Source organism: Mytilus californianus, unplaced genomic scaffold, assembly GCF_021869535.1.
Source record: "Mytilus californianus isolate M0D057914Y unplaced genomic scaffold, xbMytCali1.0.p SCAF_3, whole genome shotgun sequence".
NCBI classification, from domain to species: domain Eukaryota; kingdom Metazoa; phylum Mollusca; class Bivalvia; order Mytilida; family Mytilidae; genus Mytilus; species Mytilus californianus.
In genome coordinates this window covers 109,635,027-109,654,986 of record NW_026262679.1, presented here as the reverse complement: position 1 = coordinate 109,654,986, position 19,960 = coordinate 109,635,027, and the positions used below count along the sequence as shown (strand labels likewise).

Genomic DNA, 19,960 nt, shown 5'->3' with positions numbered 1-19,960 from the left:
TTTCATTTTAGAAAAGTATTTCACTTTATTCGGTTAGAATGGTTTCATCTGGAGTTGTTTTTTCATATAGAAAAACTCATCAAAGATATCTGGCCAGTTCGTAAGACGCGCGTAAGCGAGATATTTTCTATATCAAGTCACTTGGTAATAAATTTGTCATACAAATACATCGCAGATAATATACGGTCATGAAATCAAGTTTTACCTGGTGAAAATCGCACACAATCTATTCTGTCTTTTGTTATTTTGTTGTTGAATACTTCAGAACTAGACTCTCCTTCAATATTCAGTATAACTAAACTGGAAAAAAAGTTATAATTAAATATCATTAAATCGACTAATAAATTATGAAAGGGATTTCCGTCATCAATTTTGAAAGCGTATGAAAAAGGTCATAATTCCATCAAAAAGAGGATAAATCAGAATGAAAGACAAATAGTCCAGTAACTCATCATTATATTACATCATACTAAAACATGCTACCCCCCCCCCCTCAAACCAAAGAAAAAGCCAAGAAAAAGCAGACAAGGTCATTTTCACAAAAATTTCCACGTCAAATGTCCAACAGTTAGTATCAAGCAGACAAAAATTACGAACCAGATCTGCAATATCATTATTCAACAATAGTTTCATTATTATGATTGTTGAAAATGTCAACTAGTGGAAGTCTAACTACACTTACTTTCCATTCTTTGTCCCCAATACAACACGTGTTCCATCAAACGAGGAATCTACACATGTAAACTGCATACCCTATAATAAGTAAGTGTAGTGAAAAATCAATTTTTTATATTTCTATATTGAATTAGTTCACGTAGTAGAATATTTTACGACGCATGCTTCCTGTATATCTACAAAAGAAACCAACAGAAACTAACCATCTGTTTTTCACTTCTATTGCTGACATTTTGACTTTCATTGGTGCTCTTCGTTTTACTTACTACCTTACATGTTGGGGTGTACGGTTTAATGTTATTATGCATTGTCAACATTTAGATACAATTCATGCAAGCTTTTCTCTCGTCTGTTTTCGAAATTTTTTGACTGATTTAAAGTGATTTTTTAATCCCATGCCATTTGCTATACAAACGATTTAGAACGAAATAAAATGTAAAATTGACGTTCATTTTTGTATATTTCCGAATAGTGGACTGTATTGACACAATGCACACAGAATCTAGACTATCACAAGATAAACACAACAGTAAAACGATTTTTAACCGAAACTGTCATTTTGATTTCAACCTTTCTTAAAAGACTGAATAAAATATAAAATTAGTAAGCTAGTCCATCAGTCAACGATATAGCTTATAAAATGTGGTTTATTCAATACTGTCCAGACAATTCGCTTGTGGTCAGTTAAGATATGCTGAGTTTTTTTTCAGAATATTTAGTTGTTGTCATTTACATGGACAAAACAATTCTAATTGTCTGTAAAACTATTACTGGGTTTACTTGAAATGAAATGACGGATTTACAGCCACGGAAAAACTTTTACATTATTATAATCAAATATTTCAGATGATGGTATGATCAAAATGATCGATTCAGACAAAACATTAATTTACTAGTAAGAGGAAGGTTTGACGATAAAAAGTTGCTGGACTTTTTTATCGACAATTTTTTTTTTTTGAGTTTGATGGATTTATATTTTATCAGACCATTGATACTCAAATGTCTATCATTGTGCAACGCAAAAATATATTGATGTCATATCACTCAAAACCCCACATTTAAGTGAGCGCTTGCATCTCATATACCCTCTGCTCCATCGTATGTTCTATATATATTTTACTTAATACGTTATGCTCGTGCATGTTTGCAGTATACAATATACAAATTCATAAGTTATGAGGAAAAAAAACTGAAATCGACCCTGGACGTTGACTGATACAATGTGACTGTGTCTCAACTCACTAACGACATGTTTTGTGGTCTTAGATTTTTAGTTATTAAAATTGTCATTCGATCTGTAAGTTTACCGAGTGTGTCCTAAGCACTCCTGAGCACCTGAGATCACCCCCAATTTTTGGTGGGGTTCGTGTTGCTCAGTCTTTAGTTTTCTATGTTGTGTTTTGTGTACTATTGTTTGTCTGTTGGTCTTTTTCTTTTTAGTCGAGGCGTTGTTAGTTTATTTTCGACTTATGATAAAATTGAGAACGGAAATGGGGAATGTGTCAAAGAGACAACAACCCGACCATAGAGCAGACAATATGAGTTTGAATGTCCCTTTGTTATCTTTTGCCTCTCTTTTGCATGGCGGGTGATGCATTAATATCAGTTGATGCTTAACCTGTCGATGCACAACGTCTCGGTCCTTTTTGGAGTTCATGTAATTTTCTTAGTTTTGATTTGTATCTTCTAAATAGATTTATGATATTTTGACCTCGTTAAACTACCGTCGGCTTTAATTGATGTCGGAATAATTTTGTGCATTTCGTAGCCTGAAACTATTCTTATATATTATATATATAACGGATTTGACTTCCACTTTAACGACTTTGAGTTAGTTGTTTTCGGGAAGTCGTTTACACAATGCCGGGTAATGTTGTGTAGACATTTTCTATGACTCTATTTGATACTGATTCATTTCTTACAACCACCGATAAAATTACCTTCAACATAAGTTTACAGACAGGATCTCTCCTTTCTGTGTTGAACCAGCAGACAACACCGTCTATTCCGGCAGTAAGGAAATCGCCACCAAGCTGAGATTCGTGCATTACTACCAATCCACGTAAGTCGTCATAATGACCCTAAACATGTATAAGTTGTAAAATCTTAATAAAATATCATTAATCGTATTGAATTCTGTTTGTTTGTTTAATATTTATTGTTATTGTTTTAAATTGCTTTTGTGGTTACTTTTATTGGAGATGGTAACTGTTACTAGTACATTATATCTTGTTTGTTTGATTGTCGTTTTATTGTTTTATATCTATTGTGATTGTTTGAATTGTTTTTGTTATTTTAATTGGATGGTTAGTTCATCTTGAATAAATACACCAATACATGTCCCCGCCTTCCAACTTTTATCTCTTTTCTACTAAAGTACGAATAAAATAATAATGATTCATAAAAAAGACCAGAACCCTGTTGTAAACATAAAATCACGGTAAATATTTTGCGTTTAATGGAAGAGTGAGTTGTTCTTCGAAGAAAAATTGAAATATTTTCGAATCGGTTTTTTGAAACATGAAATATATTACAGTTTTATATTAAAGGGCCATTAGCTGCGATTTTGACAGTAAAAGTTGAAATGATTTAAGTATGCCATTGCTATTTACAAGAACGGAATAATGAAAAAAAACATTTTCAGCAGTCAGTTTGGTTCAATTGTGTCAAAATATGTCCAAAAACTTAAACATATACATTATTCATTTCACTTGCAAGATAATAATTTGACATAATTTAGATCCATATGTATGCAACTTATGTGACCTCAATTGGTGGTGATTGCGCATGTGGTCGGCAAGTTCAGGTATGGAAAAGAATGTCAGCTGGAAAAGTAAATCTAAGGTCCAACGGGAAAACCGGTTTTGTTGACTGTGTCAATTCACAAAAAAATTATTCTTATAGGTAAAACGATTAGGTACATTATTTTCGTGTCATAGATAAATAATTTGTTCGGTTCAATTGTGTCAAAATATGTCCAAAATTTTAAACATATACATTATTCATTTGACTTGCAAGACAATAATTTGGTCTCATTTATATCCATATGTATACAGCCTGTTGTATATAAGTTCATATCAATGTTTGATTAGTTAATTTTGTCATATAGCCCCTGACCTTTCTGCGCATTTGAGCGTTTCTGATGAAGGCTTATCCAGAATATCGCTTCGGAAAAACGAAATGTATAAAGTTTTATTTGCATTTACACGCACTGGTGGACTGTTATTGATGGATTATCAGCTCAGTGGTCAGTGTTTTGGTACTGACATGATTTCTAACATTTTTTTGTTAGATTTCACGTAGATAGATTAAAGAAATATTATAAACTAAGGTTCCAACTCCTTCAGGCGACGTTGACTTTACTTCTACGTCATTTGGTCTCTGGTGGAGAGTTATCTTATTGACAATCATACCACATCTTCCTATTTTTTTTATTTTGATGAATTTCGCAATTCTTTTAATACGTCCTTTTTGTTGATATAGCTCATAACGTTTCTCCCTATTTATACATCACTGACATTCCAATGATTAGGTCTGAGCGTTCATAATGAAAGTAAATCAAGAAAAGCGCTTCGGACGCATTAAATTCATAAAGTGTCTTTTTCAAATAATTACTTTGATAGAGTTCAACCCAAAATGGTGATACTTTTTACGATTTCATGAATTTGTTTCCGGTTGGTCTTTTGTGAAAAAAAAATCATTTTAGAATCTTATCAATCAAATTTGAGTTTAAATCAACTAGATGGACATGATTTTGTCAGCAAATGGTCCTTTATTATTTAGATGAAAAGAAAGTACACTGAATATGAAAATTGTCCAATGTGCAAAAATGAATTAAGAAACATATTATCTTCCATTCTAGTGTGTTCTAGATATTCTCCATCCAAAGAAATATAAAGATAAGAAGTCATGTACTTATATTGTCTAACCTGTGTAATAGGCACTGGATCCAACTGAATTCCAGAAAGAGGTGAGTTGCCTTTTGTAGATAACTCTGCTGACAACATAGAGTTCATTGTAGTTCCAATGAAAAAAGTGTCATCATGGAATTGTAACATTCGAATCCCGCCTTCAGATCTAGGTATCTAAAAAACAGTCTAAATACATTGTAAATCGTCAATCTAACCGTCCATACTATATAGCGGTTTAGATATTTAACACCTTGTTTTGAGCAAAATGTCAAAAATACCCCTAACAAGATTAATATTTTGGTCAAACAGTCAAGGTAGCAAATATTTCTTTTTTTTTTTATAAAAAAAATATCACAATGTTATCAATAACCCTACAATCATCAAGAATTTCCTCTCTTTAAAAGCAAGGAAGAAAGTAGAAATAGGGCTAACCCTATATTACAAGACAACGCAGTGGCCAGAAGATAGGAAAGAGCAACTACGACAATAATCAACAAAACACTTAAAAAATAACCAAGATTGAAGAACACGAGCCAATGAAAAACTAAAGTGAACGATGAATTGCACTGAAAGAGTAAGTAGTTCTTGTTCCATTGGTTACACCGTCCTGTCACGCATAAATAGTAAATATAAAACCATCCAGTGAAGAGGAGGAAAAAAATGTTTCCAAAAACGAATTGATTAATCCTTGGTCATATATTACCCTGAGTACCCGTAACAGTTAACCATAGTATGGTTGTTTTATGAAACTTTGTATGAGATTACTGTTCATTTGCCATTAAAAGTTCTTGGTTCCTTGTAATAAGCAATCCTATATTTCATCATTATTTTCAATATCAGGTATTAATCAGATCTAGCAAGCTTATCAAAACAAATTATGATCAAATACATAAACCAATTAGAAGGTACACATATTCATCAGATAAAGATGAACAAACTGATAACAGTTTATAAAACTTTACATAGCCAGTGGTTATCTGTTTAAATTGCTGTTCACGTCAGATGTCATTTTGGAGGCATCTTCGCGGTCCACATTTAAGATGTGCACTTTCTATTAACTTGCATTCAGTTTAATTTACCTGCAGTTCGCCAACATTGTCCATATTTTTGTTACACAGCCAACAATATACAATTCCATCTCTTCCTCCAGATATGATGTAATTTTTGTAAAACATTACAACAAATACAGGACCCTGAAAAAAACACGCAATACAACAATATACTGTAAATAAAACAGTTGATAATTTAAAAAAAAAATTTTCATTTTTATTTTTTTGATATTCGTTTTTCATTAGTTTATGATCGGTTTTCACGCTTTCAGATCTTTTTAAAATCACTGGTTATGGGCTTAGTATCTTTGATGAGATTTTGTTCTAAATTGGGGTGTGCACATTTTATTACTTTATTAAGATTTTGAGTGCTTGTTGTAAGAATCAAGCATAGTAATCAAAAACAAAAATGGTTCAAAATCGTACCAAAATAATGCATATGAATAAAAGGACATGTAGGTAAATATCAATGAGACGGCATTCAAATAACTAAATACGCATCTAGAGGGTTACATACAAATTTTCACAATGGACAGATAGTTCATATCATGCACTGATCAACAGTCAGATATACTAAGTTTCCGTAGGTTGTTTACTTGAAGTAAATAAAAGTGGCATTTCACATCCAGCTTTTATGGTGATATCATTTATTAAACAAACATGTTTATGAATTGTTCTTCAAATCTTCTTAGTGGTCTTGATGTCAGAGTGATAGTTCATCAAATGTATCACAACAACAACAAGCGATCACACAATCAAACATGTTTTCTTTCCTGAAGAAGCTTTAATATCGATACAAATAACAATAATACTTTTGTTGTTAAAGCATTGCATCAGTTTTTTTTTTTATAAATATCAATTCCCTTGTTAAAATTAAATGCATATTCCCTTTTTTTTTTACTATTTGTTTGTGAGCATTCCAATAGTTCATTTCTGTATGTCCTGTTAATGTAATTTTTATTTAAATTTACAAGCATAAGTGTGGATGTAGGAGTTTATGATTGCATGACTTCTTTATCAACAGATGGTTATGAACTTTAACTCGATATCAGTAACTCTCAGCATTCCTTGATACAAAACTGTACTAATTATTTGTCTATTGGACAGGTATTTGGGAGTTAAGTGGTTCTTTTTAAACAGATTCAGTTAAAGGTTCATGTATGTACAATTTATTATTTCACTGATCAAAATAAAAAAGGGGAGTGTTGAATCTTTTCCATTAGTTTACATGCCAGGAAGATCGTGAGTTGTTGTATTTCGTTATATCTCAATGTTGTTTTTTTTTTACTTTTATAGGTTTTGGTGTTGACAACAGATCTTTTCGCGGCAATAATAATTTATCGATGTTCAAATCTCATAAATCTGATGTGTAGCTTGGCATCTAGTTTATACATTCGATTACGAAAGATAGACAATGAATGTGGATTTATAAATATTGTCGTATGGATTTTTGTCCTGTTTGATAGTTGTCTTATTGACCTACATCACGCTCTTCCTTTTATACACATTGTAAATCAGGTGATACTTTTATGACACTTACCTTCAGTTTTGTTGAACTGAAATTTTTTAAGTATTTCAACCTATTTATATATCTAGTTTTCAAATAAATAAACACCCCGAATATTGTTTCTGTACATGGGTATCATAAATTATGAATATATTTTTGAACAAGTTTTACTGGTGTTAAGTTATTCTGTAGAAATAGACTTGTCTATATAATAAACTTCATTTTAAAAATATGATAAAAAAAAATAGATTCTGAAATGGTGAATTACTCCAAAAACTCTTACATCATGTGCATGTTTGACAAAGTTGGTAATCTTGTTTCCACCATCAGCCCAGACATAAATAGTTCCATTTGAATCTCCAGTTACTAAGTCTCCTTTCTCGTTATGTTCAAGGAATATGATGAATTTTGCTTTAAGATAATTCTAAAGTATAAAGTTAGACATATTTGTTACAGCATATGGAATTAATTTATATTACATGTGACGATTTATATGGTTTTTCGTGTACACAATTGCCGCAAATATTATTAATTCGAATATTAAATTCCTTTATCAGGAACAAATAGAAAGACTATAATAATCCTTATTCCACACTTTTATCTTTTAAACAAAGTGTTACTATCTTATTACGTTGGTTACATTAGAATTTCTTCCGACTTAATTTTGCTGCATTTTACAATCTCAAATTCCCTTAAAAATTGGGTTAAAAAGAAAGTTGATTTGTGTTTGATAGACACATATTTTAGGTATATAGTTTATACAATGATGTTTGATGTAAGCTCTCACATCATACTGTGGCTGGGCTACTGGTTGAAGTGTTCGACTCTCCTCGTAAATTTTCCACCACTGAAGATGTTCTTTTCCAGAGGTCACTAACAACTCTGGATACTTTTTATTGAATGATATATCACAAATCAATTCTGTATTCACCTGAAAATAATAAATAAACTGAATTGATATTATTATGATATATATTGATTTTTGTTCTTTTTAAAATTATAGCCTATGCGGACCTACCGTGTATTTACTTTGCGCTCTGCAGAAAGCAGTCTCGCAGTAATTCTATAAAGTTTTTATACTAACTTTTCATATAAGAATCAGAAACAAAATTAACCTAATGAAAGTTTTTCGTGAAAAAAACTTGTCGTGTGCACGGTAATTGTATAATACTTGTTTGTTTCTACCACTGCTTCGGCCCACGCTGGTAGACTATCAGTCCCCGAAGGTTCCATTCGTGTGGTAGCAAGTCCTTCGGGATATTGAAATGATTTGAAGTATATTCAGCTTAATTTGCAAATTCCTCAGAGAAATTTGACCTTAGATGACTTTGGTCGTTCTGTTTAGGCCTTTGATTTTTGTGTTCTCTAACTTTTTTACTTTTTTGGCAACAAGCAATTATGAAAGAAAACATAATGACAGTCATGGTAACATCTTTACATACAGAATCGCTGTATTTTTTATTCCTGCCAGGTGATAAATATTTAAGATTTATATTATATACCTCTGTTTCAGTAATAAGTTCTCCTGAAGAAATATTCCAAACCGTCAGGCGTTTGTCGGGAGTATTATCTACAGCAGCTAAGATATCCTGTATAAAGCGTAAGATTTAGATATACATTCACAAATAACATTGTTCATTATAAATTTAAAGAAAATATTCGAGACAGTTTCATGGATGGATACCCCATAGCCTTTCTTTTCTATTATATACATATATTGTTCCTTTTTTTACATACCAGTATATGATCATGAACTATACATCAATTGTTTACGTCTTAATTATATGAAGTGAAAGTTTATTAAAAAAATATACAACATTTACAGTGGTCTTTTGGTTCCTCAATGCTCTACAACTTCGAACTTTATTTGGCCTTTTAACTTTTTTGATTGGCGCGTCACTGGGGGGTCTTTTGTTGACGGAACGCGGGTCGGGCGTACAAAAATATAAGTCTTGTATCTTTGATGATTTATTTTTTTTCAATTTAGCCCATATTTATTAGAAACGTTAATTTAGGAGACCTAAGATAAAACAATTCTTTACAAAACTAAGAACATGTGGTATGAATGACTATTAGATAATTATCCACCAGATACCAAAAAACAATAAGCAAATCAATATCATATAGTAAGCTATAAAATGTAATGCCCCCCCCCCCCCCCCCCCCCGACATGCCAAAAGACAAAGCAATTCAAAAATGAAAACAAACGGTCTTATGATCTATTTCGTACAACAAATGTTGCGATGCAAAAAATAGTGTCGATTTTATTTATTTCCCTCGAAAATAGCAAAATATTCACAAAATAAAATAAAAGTAACATATATGTCACCAAACCAAAGCTGCAGTTATTTCTGACCAATTCCGATTGTACTCATTGTGCATTCTACTTGCCTTACTTTATTATACTAACAAGAAGCAGATTTGTTTAATAAGGACTATGCATCGGTGTTAAATCCACTTGAGACATGTTTGTCATTGATACAATATAAAGGCAAAAACATGTTTTGTATAAGTCAATTCATTCGCAACCTAACTACACACACATAAATAATCCACAGGTCAACACACGGTTTATAATATTTTTGGCCATCTAAACTTATTTCCGATTTTGTCCTACTCATGGTAATGTCATTTCGCACTGCAGAGGAGTTTGAAATCACATGACGGGCTATACATTCATTACAGGAGATGTATAACCTTTTGATGCATAAGGACACATGTTTCGGGCGTATGTGATTCACTCCCATGTGTATCTGTCTGCTGCTGGATTGATGAAAGCTGAAATGACTTTTGAGCATTTTCGCAATAATGTATACTAACGTAAAACTACATAAATTTACCTCTGAATTTGAAAATGCTAAACACATAACAGATTTTTCGAACTCTTCTAGCACGTGTGTTGTCTGTAAGGTATCTGATCGCCAAATCCTAATATGTGGCTGAAATATGGTTAGAAAGCCTTATAATGTATGGTGCTTTTATGGTATTACTTATCAGTTTACTGTTTACAAAACTTTGAATTGTTCAATCAATTTGTTGGTGTCTTAAGGGCATAAGATACAGAAAAGATAGTATGTTGTTTTTTTCCTTGAAAGTTTGACAAAAGTCAGTGTTGATATGCACCCTGGAAATATGCAAAGAAACACTATGCAAAATACTTTTCGAGATATTTCACATTGTTTTTTGCAGATCTCAGAATAAATTATAAATAGTCATATTCTAATACTTTTTTTAGAATTATACATCTTTCAAACGAAAAAAAAATATTTTCATCCACTTTTTGCAAAGTATTCCTTAGATCATAGGCTTTTTAGTTAATTCCAAAAAAAAAAGGATTGGCTGAGATAGATTTTTGAAAAATAATACAGCTATGTGTAATAGAAAGCCACAGACAAAATTATTGTCACAAGAAATGCATACAGAGAAAAAAATCTATGGTTGATTTTCACAAGCATTTCAATAAAATTAATGATGCAGCACTCAATCGATCGCAAAAGAAATAAATTGGGTTTTAGTACCTTTTTTAGACTAAAGTAGAAACCCTATTTTTTAAATTGCTGGAGATTCCATTTTCCTTTTATGTATAATTAACATCGAAGTGTATGTTTACTGCAAAATCCACACACTTGAAGCATTTAATGTGGGGATTTAGACTGTGGAGTAGATGCAGATGGCTTTGATTTCATTGCAATTAGATTCTTTTGAGCGTACAGTACAGTAGTCGTTACACTTCTTGTCAATCACAAAGATCATTACTCAGCTGAGTAATGAACTAATGGCATTATGAAGTAATCCACGCAACAGATTTGATAACGTTTGTGGAATTTCCGCACATTTTGGATGCTTTTCACTAGAAGAGTTTAAAAAAACGCATTGAATGTTGATACTTTTTTTTTAATTTACCCCTGCTACCGTATCGTTTGGTCTTAAGTCATACCTTTAACGATTCTGGAGTTTGCTCATTTGCCAGGAACAAAAAAAAAGGGTTCACAGAGTCTATATTGGCGTGATGTTGTTTTTTTTTTTAAATTTGTTTTTAAACATAAATAAGTAAACTAAGAAAGAATGTTACTCGAAGTACAAAGTTAGGAAGTACATAGAATATATCGTAACAATTCCATAGCTTTTGGGAGTTTTGTGGTTTCAGAATAGTTTAAGCTCGTTAAAAAAACAGAGTCTAAAACAAGAAAGTGTATTGAATGTTAAGAACCCATTGAAACTCAGTTAAACATCGAATAAAAAGGCTTTTCAAGTATACAATGTGTCAATCTGTGTAATATTTCTTACCTTGTTATGTGGTCTATGCTTAGAACATACTTGTCCCGTAGCTATTGTTACACCATTTGAATGAAGAGCAATACTGTAAAAGTATTTACATTTTCGTTACTTGAATATATATTAATATATTAATGTATTGTATACATTTTAAAATGTTCTCTTAACAACATGTCTTACTATTTATTGTGTATATTACTCCATTCTCACAAATAACTCAAATAGAATTATGGTCTGTACTAACCATTCTAAAAACACCAAAAACGGCATTAATACGGTTACCTCTAAAGCATAATGACACGTTGTATATCTTTAATAAGAAATGCTCAATAATAAGTGTAACCGGTGATTGATTTTTTTATTATTCTCTTCTTAGGTGTTTGACGTAGTTTGGCAAATTTTGATATAAACGCGAAAACAATATATACGGAACTGAAATATGTCCTTCATATTTCAGTTTTCACTTAGTTTAAAGCCGATATGATTTTGACTTTCAGTTGAGATTCTAAATCTCAACAGTTTCTTCTCCTAAAGGGTATGGGTATGACCATTCCTAAATCAGGTAAAGAACTGATTTGTGGGTCCAAATATATAAATTAAACGAAAACGTGACACCAGACAGATGATGTCCATCATATTGTTTACCAAAATAATAATCAAATAAACAAATATACCACTTGATGTATTCTGTGTGTTCTTTGTAATGCCTCTGTTTATGATTTTCCTTATCATATAAAACAACAATGTTAGATATGAAATACACCAGCTCTCCATTGGCTAAAACATGTATGTTATTCCTACAGTCGTTTCCACGGTAACCATACCTAAAATTCAATTGGTACTTAAATATTATGGTAAATTTTTAACAAATGGTACATCTCTGATGTAAATGGCAATTTTTCATATTCAAAAGAAATAAAAATTGCAATGAACAATGTAAATATAGATAGCCAAACTTTCAAGATTTCCATGAGAGTAAATATATCCTCTAATTCTACTACCATTTTATATTATTCTTAATTTTTCAATTGAGAAATAATACATGTTGATTGACACTTATTATTTTTAATTATATACAGCCGACAAATGTATGATGAGAATATTACTTACACCCAGTCAAGCTTGAGCCGAGCTTCAGGAGGTTCTAATTTAACTGTTTCAGTATCGTATCCAACTGGTTTTGAAAATTCAATGGTATGACCATTTTTTGTTAAAATAAGATTGTCCCCATCTGAGCATCCGCTGTCCTTTATTGTTGCTACAGGAAAAAAAATAATTCTCATTCATTTTTACAGTGCAGATAATTATACTTGTATACCTTAGGAATTTACCTTAGAAAAATGCGTTAATTGAACTTTGCGTTTAGTTAACTGTATTTTCTATAAAAGCGAGTACGAAAATGTTCATTAGCTATTTTTTTCAAATTTGTTTTAAATCCAATAAATATATATTTCTTTTGTGTTTTCACAGTTTCTCTTCTTGCATATACATGTTTATTAACGTGACGTGTCCTTACTTAAATAGTACAGTATGCATAAGAATTTTACAAACACCAAACGCACGAGCATTTTCGATAATCGAATTTGGAGTCATAGGTTTAACTCCCATTGCCATACCTTTCTCGTTGAATTCATATTAATTAGAAAAAAGGATAGCCCCTTTAAACTACCGCATTGAGTATAAAAAGGTGCTTCTGCATTTGTATGCACATGTCCCAAGTCAGGAGCCTGTTGTTCAGTGGTTGTCGTTTGTTGGTGTGGTTCATAAGTGTTTCTCGTTTCTCGTTTTTTATATAGATTAGACCGTTGGTTTCCTGTTTGAATTGTTTTACACTAGTCATTTTGGAGCCCTTTATAGATTGCTGTTCGGTGTGAGACAAGACTCTGTGTTGAATGCCGTACTTTGACCTATAATTGTTTCCTTTTTATACATTGTGACTTGGATGGAGAGTTGTCTCATTGGCACTCGTACCACATCTTCTTATTTATATTCACTGATATTACATAAACTCACGCATTGAATCTTCTTTCTCCATTTCTTCCACGTTGTCAGTAATATCATCAGTTTTAGGGTTTTCAAGGCAGCCCTCTGTCTGGTTCTCATTACTTCCAGAATCGGTGTTTAAGTCTTTCTTAGAATTATCCGTGTCTTTAACAAGAGTTATGTCTCTTGGACTGACTTCTTGGGTTTTATCACTCTCTGTTGTCTCCTCCTGGTCTATGTTTTGATTATTTTCTTTGTCTGGATTCTTTCTTTCTTCTTTTTTCGAGTTCGTGTTCTCTTTTTCAGTACTTTTTTCTTTTAATTCTATCTTTTCTTCCGATTCCTCTTCATCTTTCTTTCGACCTAAAATACCATTTAAATGTAAATAAGTATTCTGGAGACAGAAGGATTGATTGAGTATTTTTTCTTTAATCATTGAATACTATCATGATCATGTGAAATTAAAAGCTGTTGTTTTGGAAATAGAATTAAGGTTTCAGTTATAGTTTGTTATTTCATTTTTAGAAAGACGTTCTTTTAAATTTTAATTTCTTTAAATAAAATCTAAATGAAAACTTGCATTGATAATTCCACAGCAACATTTCAAACATTATCTATGTCATCCAATCATACGATTATATGCACTAATGATAGCTTATGATATTGGGAACATTCAGGGATATTGATGTTTGTAAACACTATGAGCAAGCAAGTTTCAATACGTACACCAAGAAGGCAAACCATTTATTAGGCTAAAATAAGACATGCATGTGGTATATTTATTATCAATGTTTATCTCCGACTCTATATAAGAAACTTTATAAAGAATAATTATTTTATTTTCAAATATTCTTTTTTGAGCGTTCAGTCGATTGTACACATGAATTTCATATTTTTGTTTGGCCTTAGGGATAACATATACAAAGTACTGCATTCACGATTCAAACTTTACAAAGCGTAATCATAAAAAACGCTTATACAATACCTGCTATAAAAGACTTAAAAGTACCCAAGAAGCCAGATGGTGTCTTCAGAAGCGCTGGTTTCTGTGTATCTAAACAATACAAATGTGCATAGGTGCTCATAAAAACAACACTTAGTAAGTGCATATTATTAACTGCATATAGAAAAATAACACTTAAGTAACTGACAATAAAAAGATATTACTGTGCTTATTCAGTAGGCTGTGGGGTATCACATTAGCAATGGCTAAAACAGTTTACCAAATTGCAGTTTGAATTCTTCTCCAACAAACTGATCAACTGGTAAAATGTTTTAACAAATTGATTCAGGGAAGGTTGTTTGTATGAAGTGAGTGCAGTGAAATTAAAAGGAATACTTACCATCCAGCTCCAGTTAGTTGATGTCTATGTCATGAATTTCAAACAAAATAATGACTTACTATAATATGAGTCACTGATTTAAAAAGGTTTAACTTTGACATGAAAACTTCTATTCTAAATAAATTTTATAAATAAATAGTTCAAACATTGTTTTGTAGGTCAACAATTTATAGCTCTGTTTTCTAACAGCAAGTTAGTGTGTAACTGTAATTTGGATATTTTTTTCTAAAGCAATTACTTATCTGCTAAAGTTAGAAGGAAGTAATTTACATAACTGTAAAATCAGCAAAATTTTGATCTGTCAAATATCAACTTCCTTCGTTTGATGTGTTTGAGCTTTGATTTTGCCATTTGATTAGTGACTTTCCGTTTTGAATTTTCCTCGGAGTTCAGCATTTTTGTGATTTTACTTTTTCCTTCATTTTATAAGTATTTTGTTTGTAACATTATTTCCTTGATTATTAAATTATTATCCTCTGTTCTGGAAGGAACACTGAAATTTATTTTTAAGATGATTAAATTTTGGAAAAAACTGTTAAAAACATATTATGGAGCACATACAAAGTTATATAAATCATACAGATTCCTCTGTAGATTAAGAAGGTATCACCGGTGAGCCCAGTAGTCAGCTATTCTGTGTTGACATGAATTTTCATTGATATGGTCAAAATTATAGATTAATTGTTTTGCAAAACTATGAACTGTTCAAAGTAAAGTTTACTTATGAGCAATATTTGGCAAAACCTTTTGGAATTTTGTGTCCTCAATGCTCTTCAACTTCATACTAATTTGGCATTTCAATTTTTTTTTATTCGAGTTGTATTGATGAATCATTTCTAGGCAAAATCATAAGCCTTGTATCTTTAATACACAATGACTCAATAAAAATTAGTAATTCTTATAGAAAATATTATCCAAATCCCAATCAAACAATAACTTCCTCTTGGAAAACAAAGCTATGAATTATTGACCTTCAAAACAATGTTTTGAACTATTTATCTATAAAGATTATTAAGGATAGAGGTTTCATGTCAAAGTTAGACCTTTATAAATCAGTGACTCATATTATAGTAAGTCATTTTTTTTTTGAATTCATGACATACACATCAACTAATTGGAGCTGGATGGTAAGTATTACTTTTTATTTCACTGCACTCACTTTATACTTACAACCTTCACTGATTCAATTTGTTAAAACATTTTACCAGTTGATCAGTTTGTTGGAGAAGAATTCAAACTGCAATTTGGTAAACCGTTTTAGCCATGGCTATTGTAATACCCCAAAGCCTACTGAATAAGCACAGTAAGAAATCACATTAATTGAACACATGTATTTCATAACTAAAGGAAACGTGATAAATATCGTATTCTAAAATGTGCTTATCTTTCAAATCATATACCTTCTGGTTTTTCGTCTGTGGTCTCCTTCTCTGACTCCTGATTTTCTCTTTGTGGTATCGTTTCACTCTTCTCATTTTCTTTTTGTTCTTCAATCACTTCGTGTTGAGCGAGTTTTTCTTTTGTTTCATTTTCTTTGTTCTTTTCCTCTGATTTTTCAGACTTTTCTTTTTTATTAAGATTTTCGCCTCTGTTTATAGATCCCTAATGGAAAAGAAAAAATAAGGTCAATCAACTTGAACCAGACTTAAAGTGCAGAGAATAAAACCAGATTTATCCAACCATGCATTAAAGCGCGGAAATCACTATGTGATCCGTGTAAACTCATCGAACCTTTAAACAAACTTATTAGTAAAGGTTATCTTACCAATGTTGTAATTAGATCTTTGAATATAGTTTACATTGGCACTAATATCGATTTTGTCATCAGCAAATTAAAACATAACTAAATTTGTATTCTTTTCAAACGGGATGTATAAAGACACACCCACGTTCGTTTGATCTATAAAGAGGTTAAACTCCTAACTATCCTACTGTCTGTCGATACATTTATTTTTGGCATTGCACTAGTCATGTCTTCTTTGACTGTCCATGACGTTAAAATACTAAATCCCTGGGATGTGTTTTAGTTGATTTTAGTCTCTGTTGCATGATTTTTTATGATTAATTGTTTTGGCTTTTAACTAGCTGTCAGTAACTGCGAGTACTCTCATATCGTACTTTCTTGTTTATTTGACCTGTTGATACTAATTGTATTGCTTTTTTGTTATTTAATGTTATTCAGGGTTATATCTGGACTATATACCAGCTTTGATAAGTGTTTGGTATTACTATAAATTTTCACTTCGTACTATGAACATCAATATTTTTTATTTTGTAAAAATATTTCCTTTCTCTATTGGAACTGTACACGTATACCTAACAACAAAATTATTTTCATTTACATGTGTTTAAAGTTATTGCAAATGGCTGATATTTTTGTTCGAGCATATTGTTTTTCTTTAATTGTTTAACATTTCATACCGATATAACATGTTACTTTTATTATTCTTCCCTTAGTTTATTTATTTTGTATTTACATTGTATCATAGGTCAAATTTATTTGTTCAGTGTATGTTCAATGGTGTTAATATGTCCTTTGATTGAGTTAAGCTATTTCAGTTGATAGTGTGTCTTTCTATGTTGGGATGTTACATTAGTTGTTTCAGAGAAAGGGTGAAGGTTTGGTACCATTAAAACGTTTAAACCCGATGCATTTGTTTGCACCTGTCCTAAGTCAGGAATCTGATGTTCAGTAGTTGTCGTTTGTTGAGGTGGTTCACAAGTGTTTCTCGTTTCTCGTTTTTTATATAGATTAGACCGTTGGTTTTCCCGTTTGAATGGTTTTACACTAGTAATTTTTGGGGCCCTTTATAGCTTACTGTTCGGCGTGAGCCAAGGCTCCGTGTTGAAGACCGTACTGTGACCTATAATGGTTTACTTTTATAAATTTTGACTTAGATGGAGAGTTGTCTCATTGGCACTCATACCACATCTTCTTATATCGATATACATCACTTTTCACTGCTCCGAGTTTGTACAACAGTGAACACGGGAAAATAATGATGAAAAATGGCACAAGATACCATGGGGCAATAAAAACCATGTGTCAATAAAAGACAGACAACACAAAGATCAAAACAAACAAAACAAACAGACAAATAACAGAACACAAAACTTTTCACAGAAAACTAAAAACATGAGATACACCAACTCAATCAGATACTGAGGGTGAAATAAGGTGCTCAGGAAGAATAAGATTCTCCTGCACTTAAAGTATCGTCGTGTTTCTCACTTTAATTGAAGTTCGGGTCAGAAGTCGCATTCAATGATGGCGTAAGTGGTGTGGAAAGAGGACAGGATTGAAACTTAGACACGTGGATCATATTCACGGTCTATCTATCTTGTTGTATAGTTATTCTATAATATCGTATCAACTGGAAAATACTATGAAGGCCGTACGGTGACTTATAGTTGTTAATTTCTGTGTCATCTTGTCTCTTGTGGAGAGTTGTCTCATTGGCAATCATACCAAATCTTCTCTTTTTTATATTTTGAAGCAGGTTATGTTGAAATGAAGCTATATGGAAACGGAAAGTTGACAACAGAAAATTTACAATAATATCTTTTGTCGTAAAGATTTGTTTTCAATCGACCCTTACAGTCAATTTCTGGATTTTAATAAAGACATGAAGCAGACTTAAATGTATCTGTAGTATAATTTATTTGAAGTTCTATAGGATATATGCGAGCAATAGCAACCAAGCTTTGTTCAGTGAGAGGACATCATCTATATAGCGGGAAGTTAAACGATAATGCTAGTCCCTTTCCTTTCGTTTTGCGATGGTCAACGAGAAGATGAACACTGTTAGTTCACAAAAGGATTATCGAAAGACATGTCCACCAAACGTTATATAATAAATCGACGTCTATAACATAATCAATCATATTAATTATGTCAGTTTCAGATAAAAAAAATGTAATCAGATTGGTTTAACAGAGTATAATTTGTCATTTTCTTAAACTAGACATTTTTATCAACGATAGTAATTTTTTACAACTATCTTCATATGTGCAATAAGATAGGTTTTCAAAAAGGTCGATGAAATCAGTCGAAATTCATTAAATTTAAATGAAGGCTGATTATCATGTCTAGACAATATGATTCAAATTTCATCCTAAACAACATTTTAATATACATGAGTAGGTCTATTTTCGTTCATTGGTACTTTGATGAATATTGAATATTCATTTTCACCGTAAAATATTAGAAATTCTAAAATAGTCCCAAATTTCCTTTTGGATTTACTGATTGGAAATGAAAAATGTAAAGGTTTATACGCTTTGTCTTACACCTGATACATTTAGACCAGACTTCAAATATAAATATAAATACACGAAGAGTCATTTATTTAAGATACAAAATAGGAAATGAGTGAACTTTTTCTACCTTCTTTAGAAATCTGTTTACCAGTCTGGATTTAGTCTGATTAGAAAGGATATCTGATGCCTCTGGTACAACGGGAGTTTTACTTTTCATCAACTCAGGTAAGGAAGACATTTCAGGATATTTTTTCCATGCATTTTTCTGTGCTTTGTCCAGGAAGCTTAAAAACTCTGGCCAACTGTTAACAAAATGTGAGAGTATACATTTCAATCCCCCAAATTTATCATCATGTAATTACTGAACTTTATCAACTCTTTGCTATTTATTTAAAAAAGAATTTATACATTCAAATAATAAAATTGTACCACGTACAGCAAAATTAGAAATCAATTCTTCGTAGATTTCAGAACCAGATTAAGAAATGTGCAAGGTATCCATTGCCAAATGTTGTTTAAGGGTTTTCGGTCTTGGCCGATATCTTCAACTGTCTTAAGAATTTACCATAGAGCTTTTATATAGCAAATAGTATATCTTATTCTTTTCGTCTAAAACATGTTATCATTTACCTTACAATATTATGGTTGTCCATATCACATCGTTTTACTAATGCCTTCAGAAGAGCTCCGTAAAGTGGTTGTTGTTTCAAGGCAACGATATCAAATACCTCAAATAAAAAACAAAATTTTGCATCATTTATAATTAATTTAATAAAATTCCATGCTCTTATTATATTGTATTGGGTACATATAATTACTAGACATGTGATGACTGTATGTTACAATATGTTCTTACCCTGTCGACACACTTTTATTTTTCCCACTTCATACAATTTACAATGTTTCCTTACCGTATCGGAATGCCTTTAATTGCCTTGTACGTATTTGGCACAATTT

The 19,960-nt window shown here is 31.5% G+C and overlaps 1 protein-coding gene across 4 annotated transcripts in view; it reads right to left on the bottom strand.

Moving 5' to 3' along the window:
• LOC127735764 (echinoderm microtubule-associated protein-like 2) overlaps nt 1–19,960 on the bottom strand; it is a 47,251-nt gene that overhangs the window by 6,446 nt on the left and 20,845 nt on the right. For 3 of the 4 annotated variants that reach the window (XM_052246065.1, XM_052246064.1, XM_052246062.1), the window contains exons 7-23: nt 19,634–19,731; nt 19,131–19,305; nt 16,144–16,345; nt 14,386–14,454; nt 13,431–13,763; nt 12,528–12,675; nt 12,092–12,241; nt 11,430–11,502; nt 9,983–10,081; nt 8,645–8,731; nt 7,930–8,073; nt 7,426–7,566; nt 5,666–5,779; nt 4,605–4,760; nt 2,616–2,756; nt 683–753; nt 206–300 (exon numbers count right to left, since the gene is read on the bottom strand). In XM_052246065.1, the coding sequence (XP_052102025.1) occupies nt 206–300; nt 683–753; nt 2,616–2,756; nt 4,605–4,760; nt 5,666–5,779; nt 7,426–7,566; nt 7,930–8,073; nt 8,645–8,731; nt 9,983–10,081; nt 11,430–11,502; nt 12,092–12,241; nt 12,528–12,675; nt 13,431–13,763; nt 14,386–14,454; nt 16,144–16,345; nt 19,131–19,305; nt 19,634–19,731 (2,296 nt within the window). The remainder of the gene's footprint in view (nt 1–205; nt 301–682; nt 754–2,615; nt 2,757–4,604; nt 4,761–5,665; nt 5,780–7,425; nt 7,567–7,929; nt 8,074–8,644; nt 8,732–9,982; nt 10,082–11,429; nt 11,503–12,091; nt 12,242–12,527; nt 12,676–13,430; nt 13,764–14,385; nt 14,455–16,143; nt 16,346–19,130; nt 19,306–19,633; nt 19,732–19,960) is intronic. The other variant, XM_052246063.1, reaches the window with a different exon arrangement.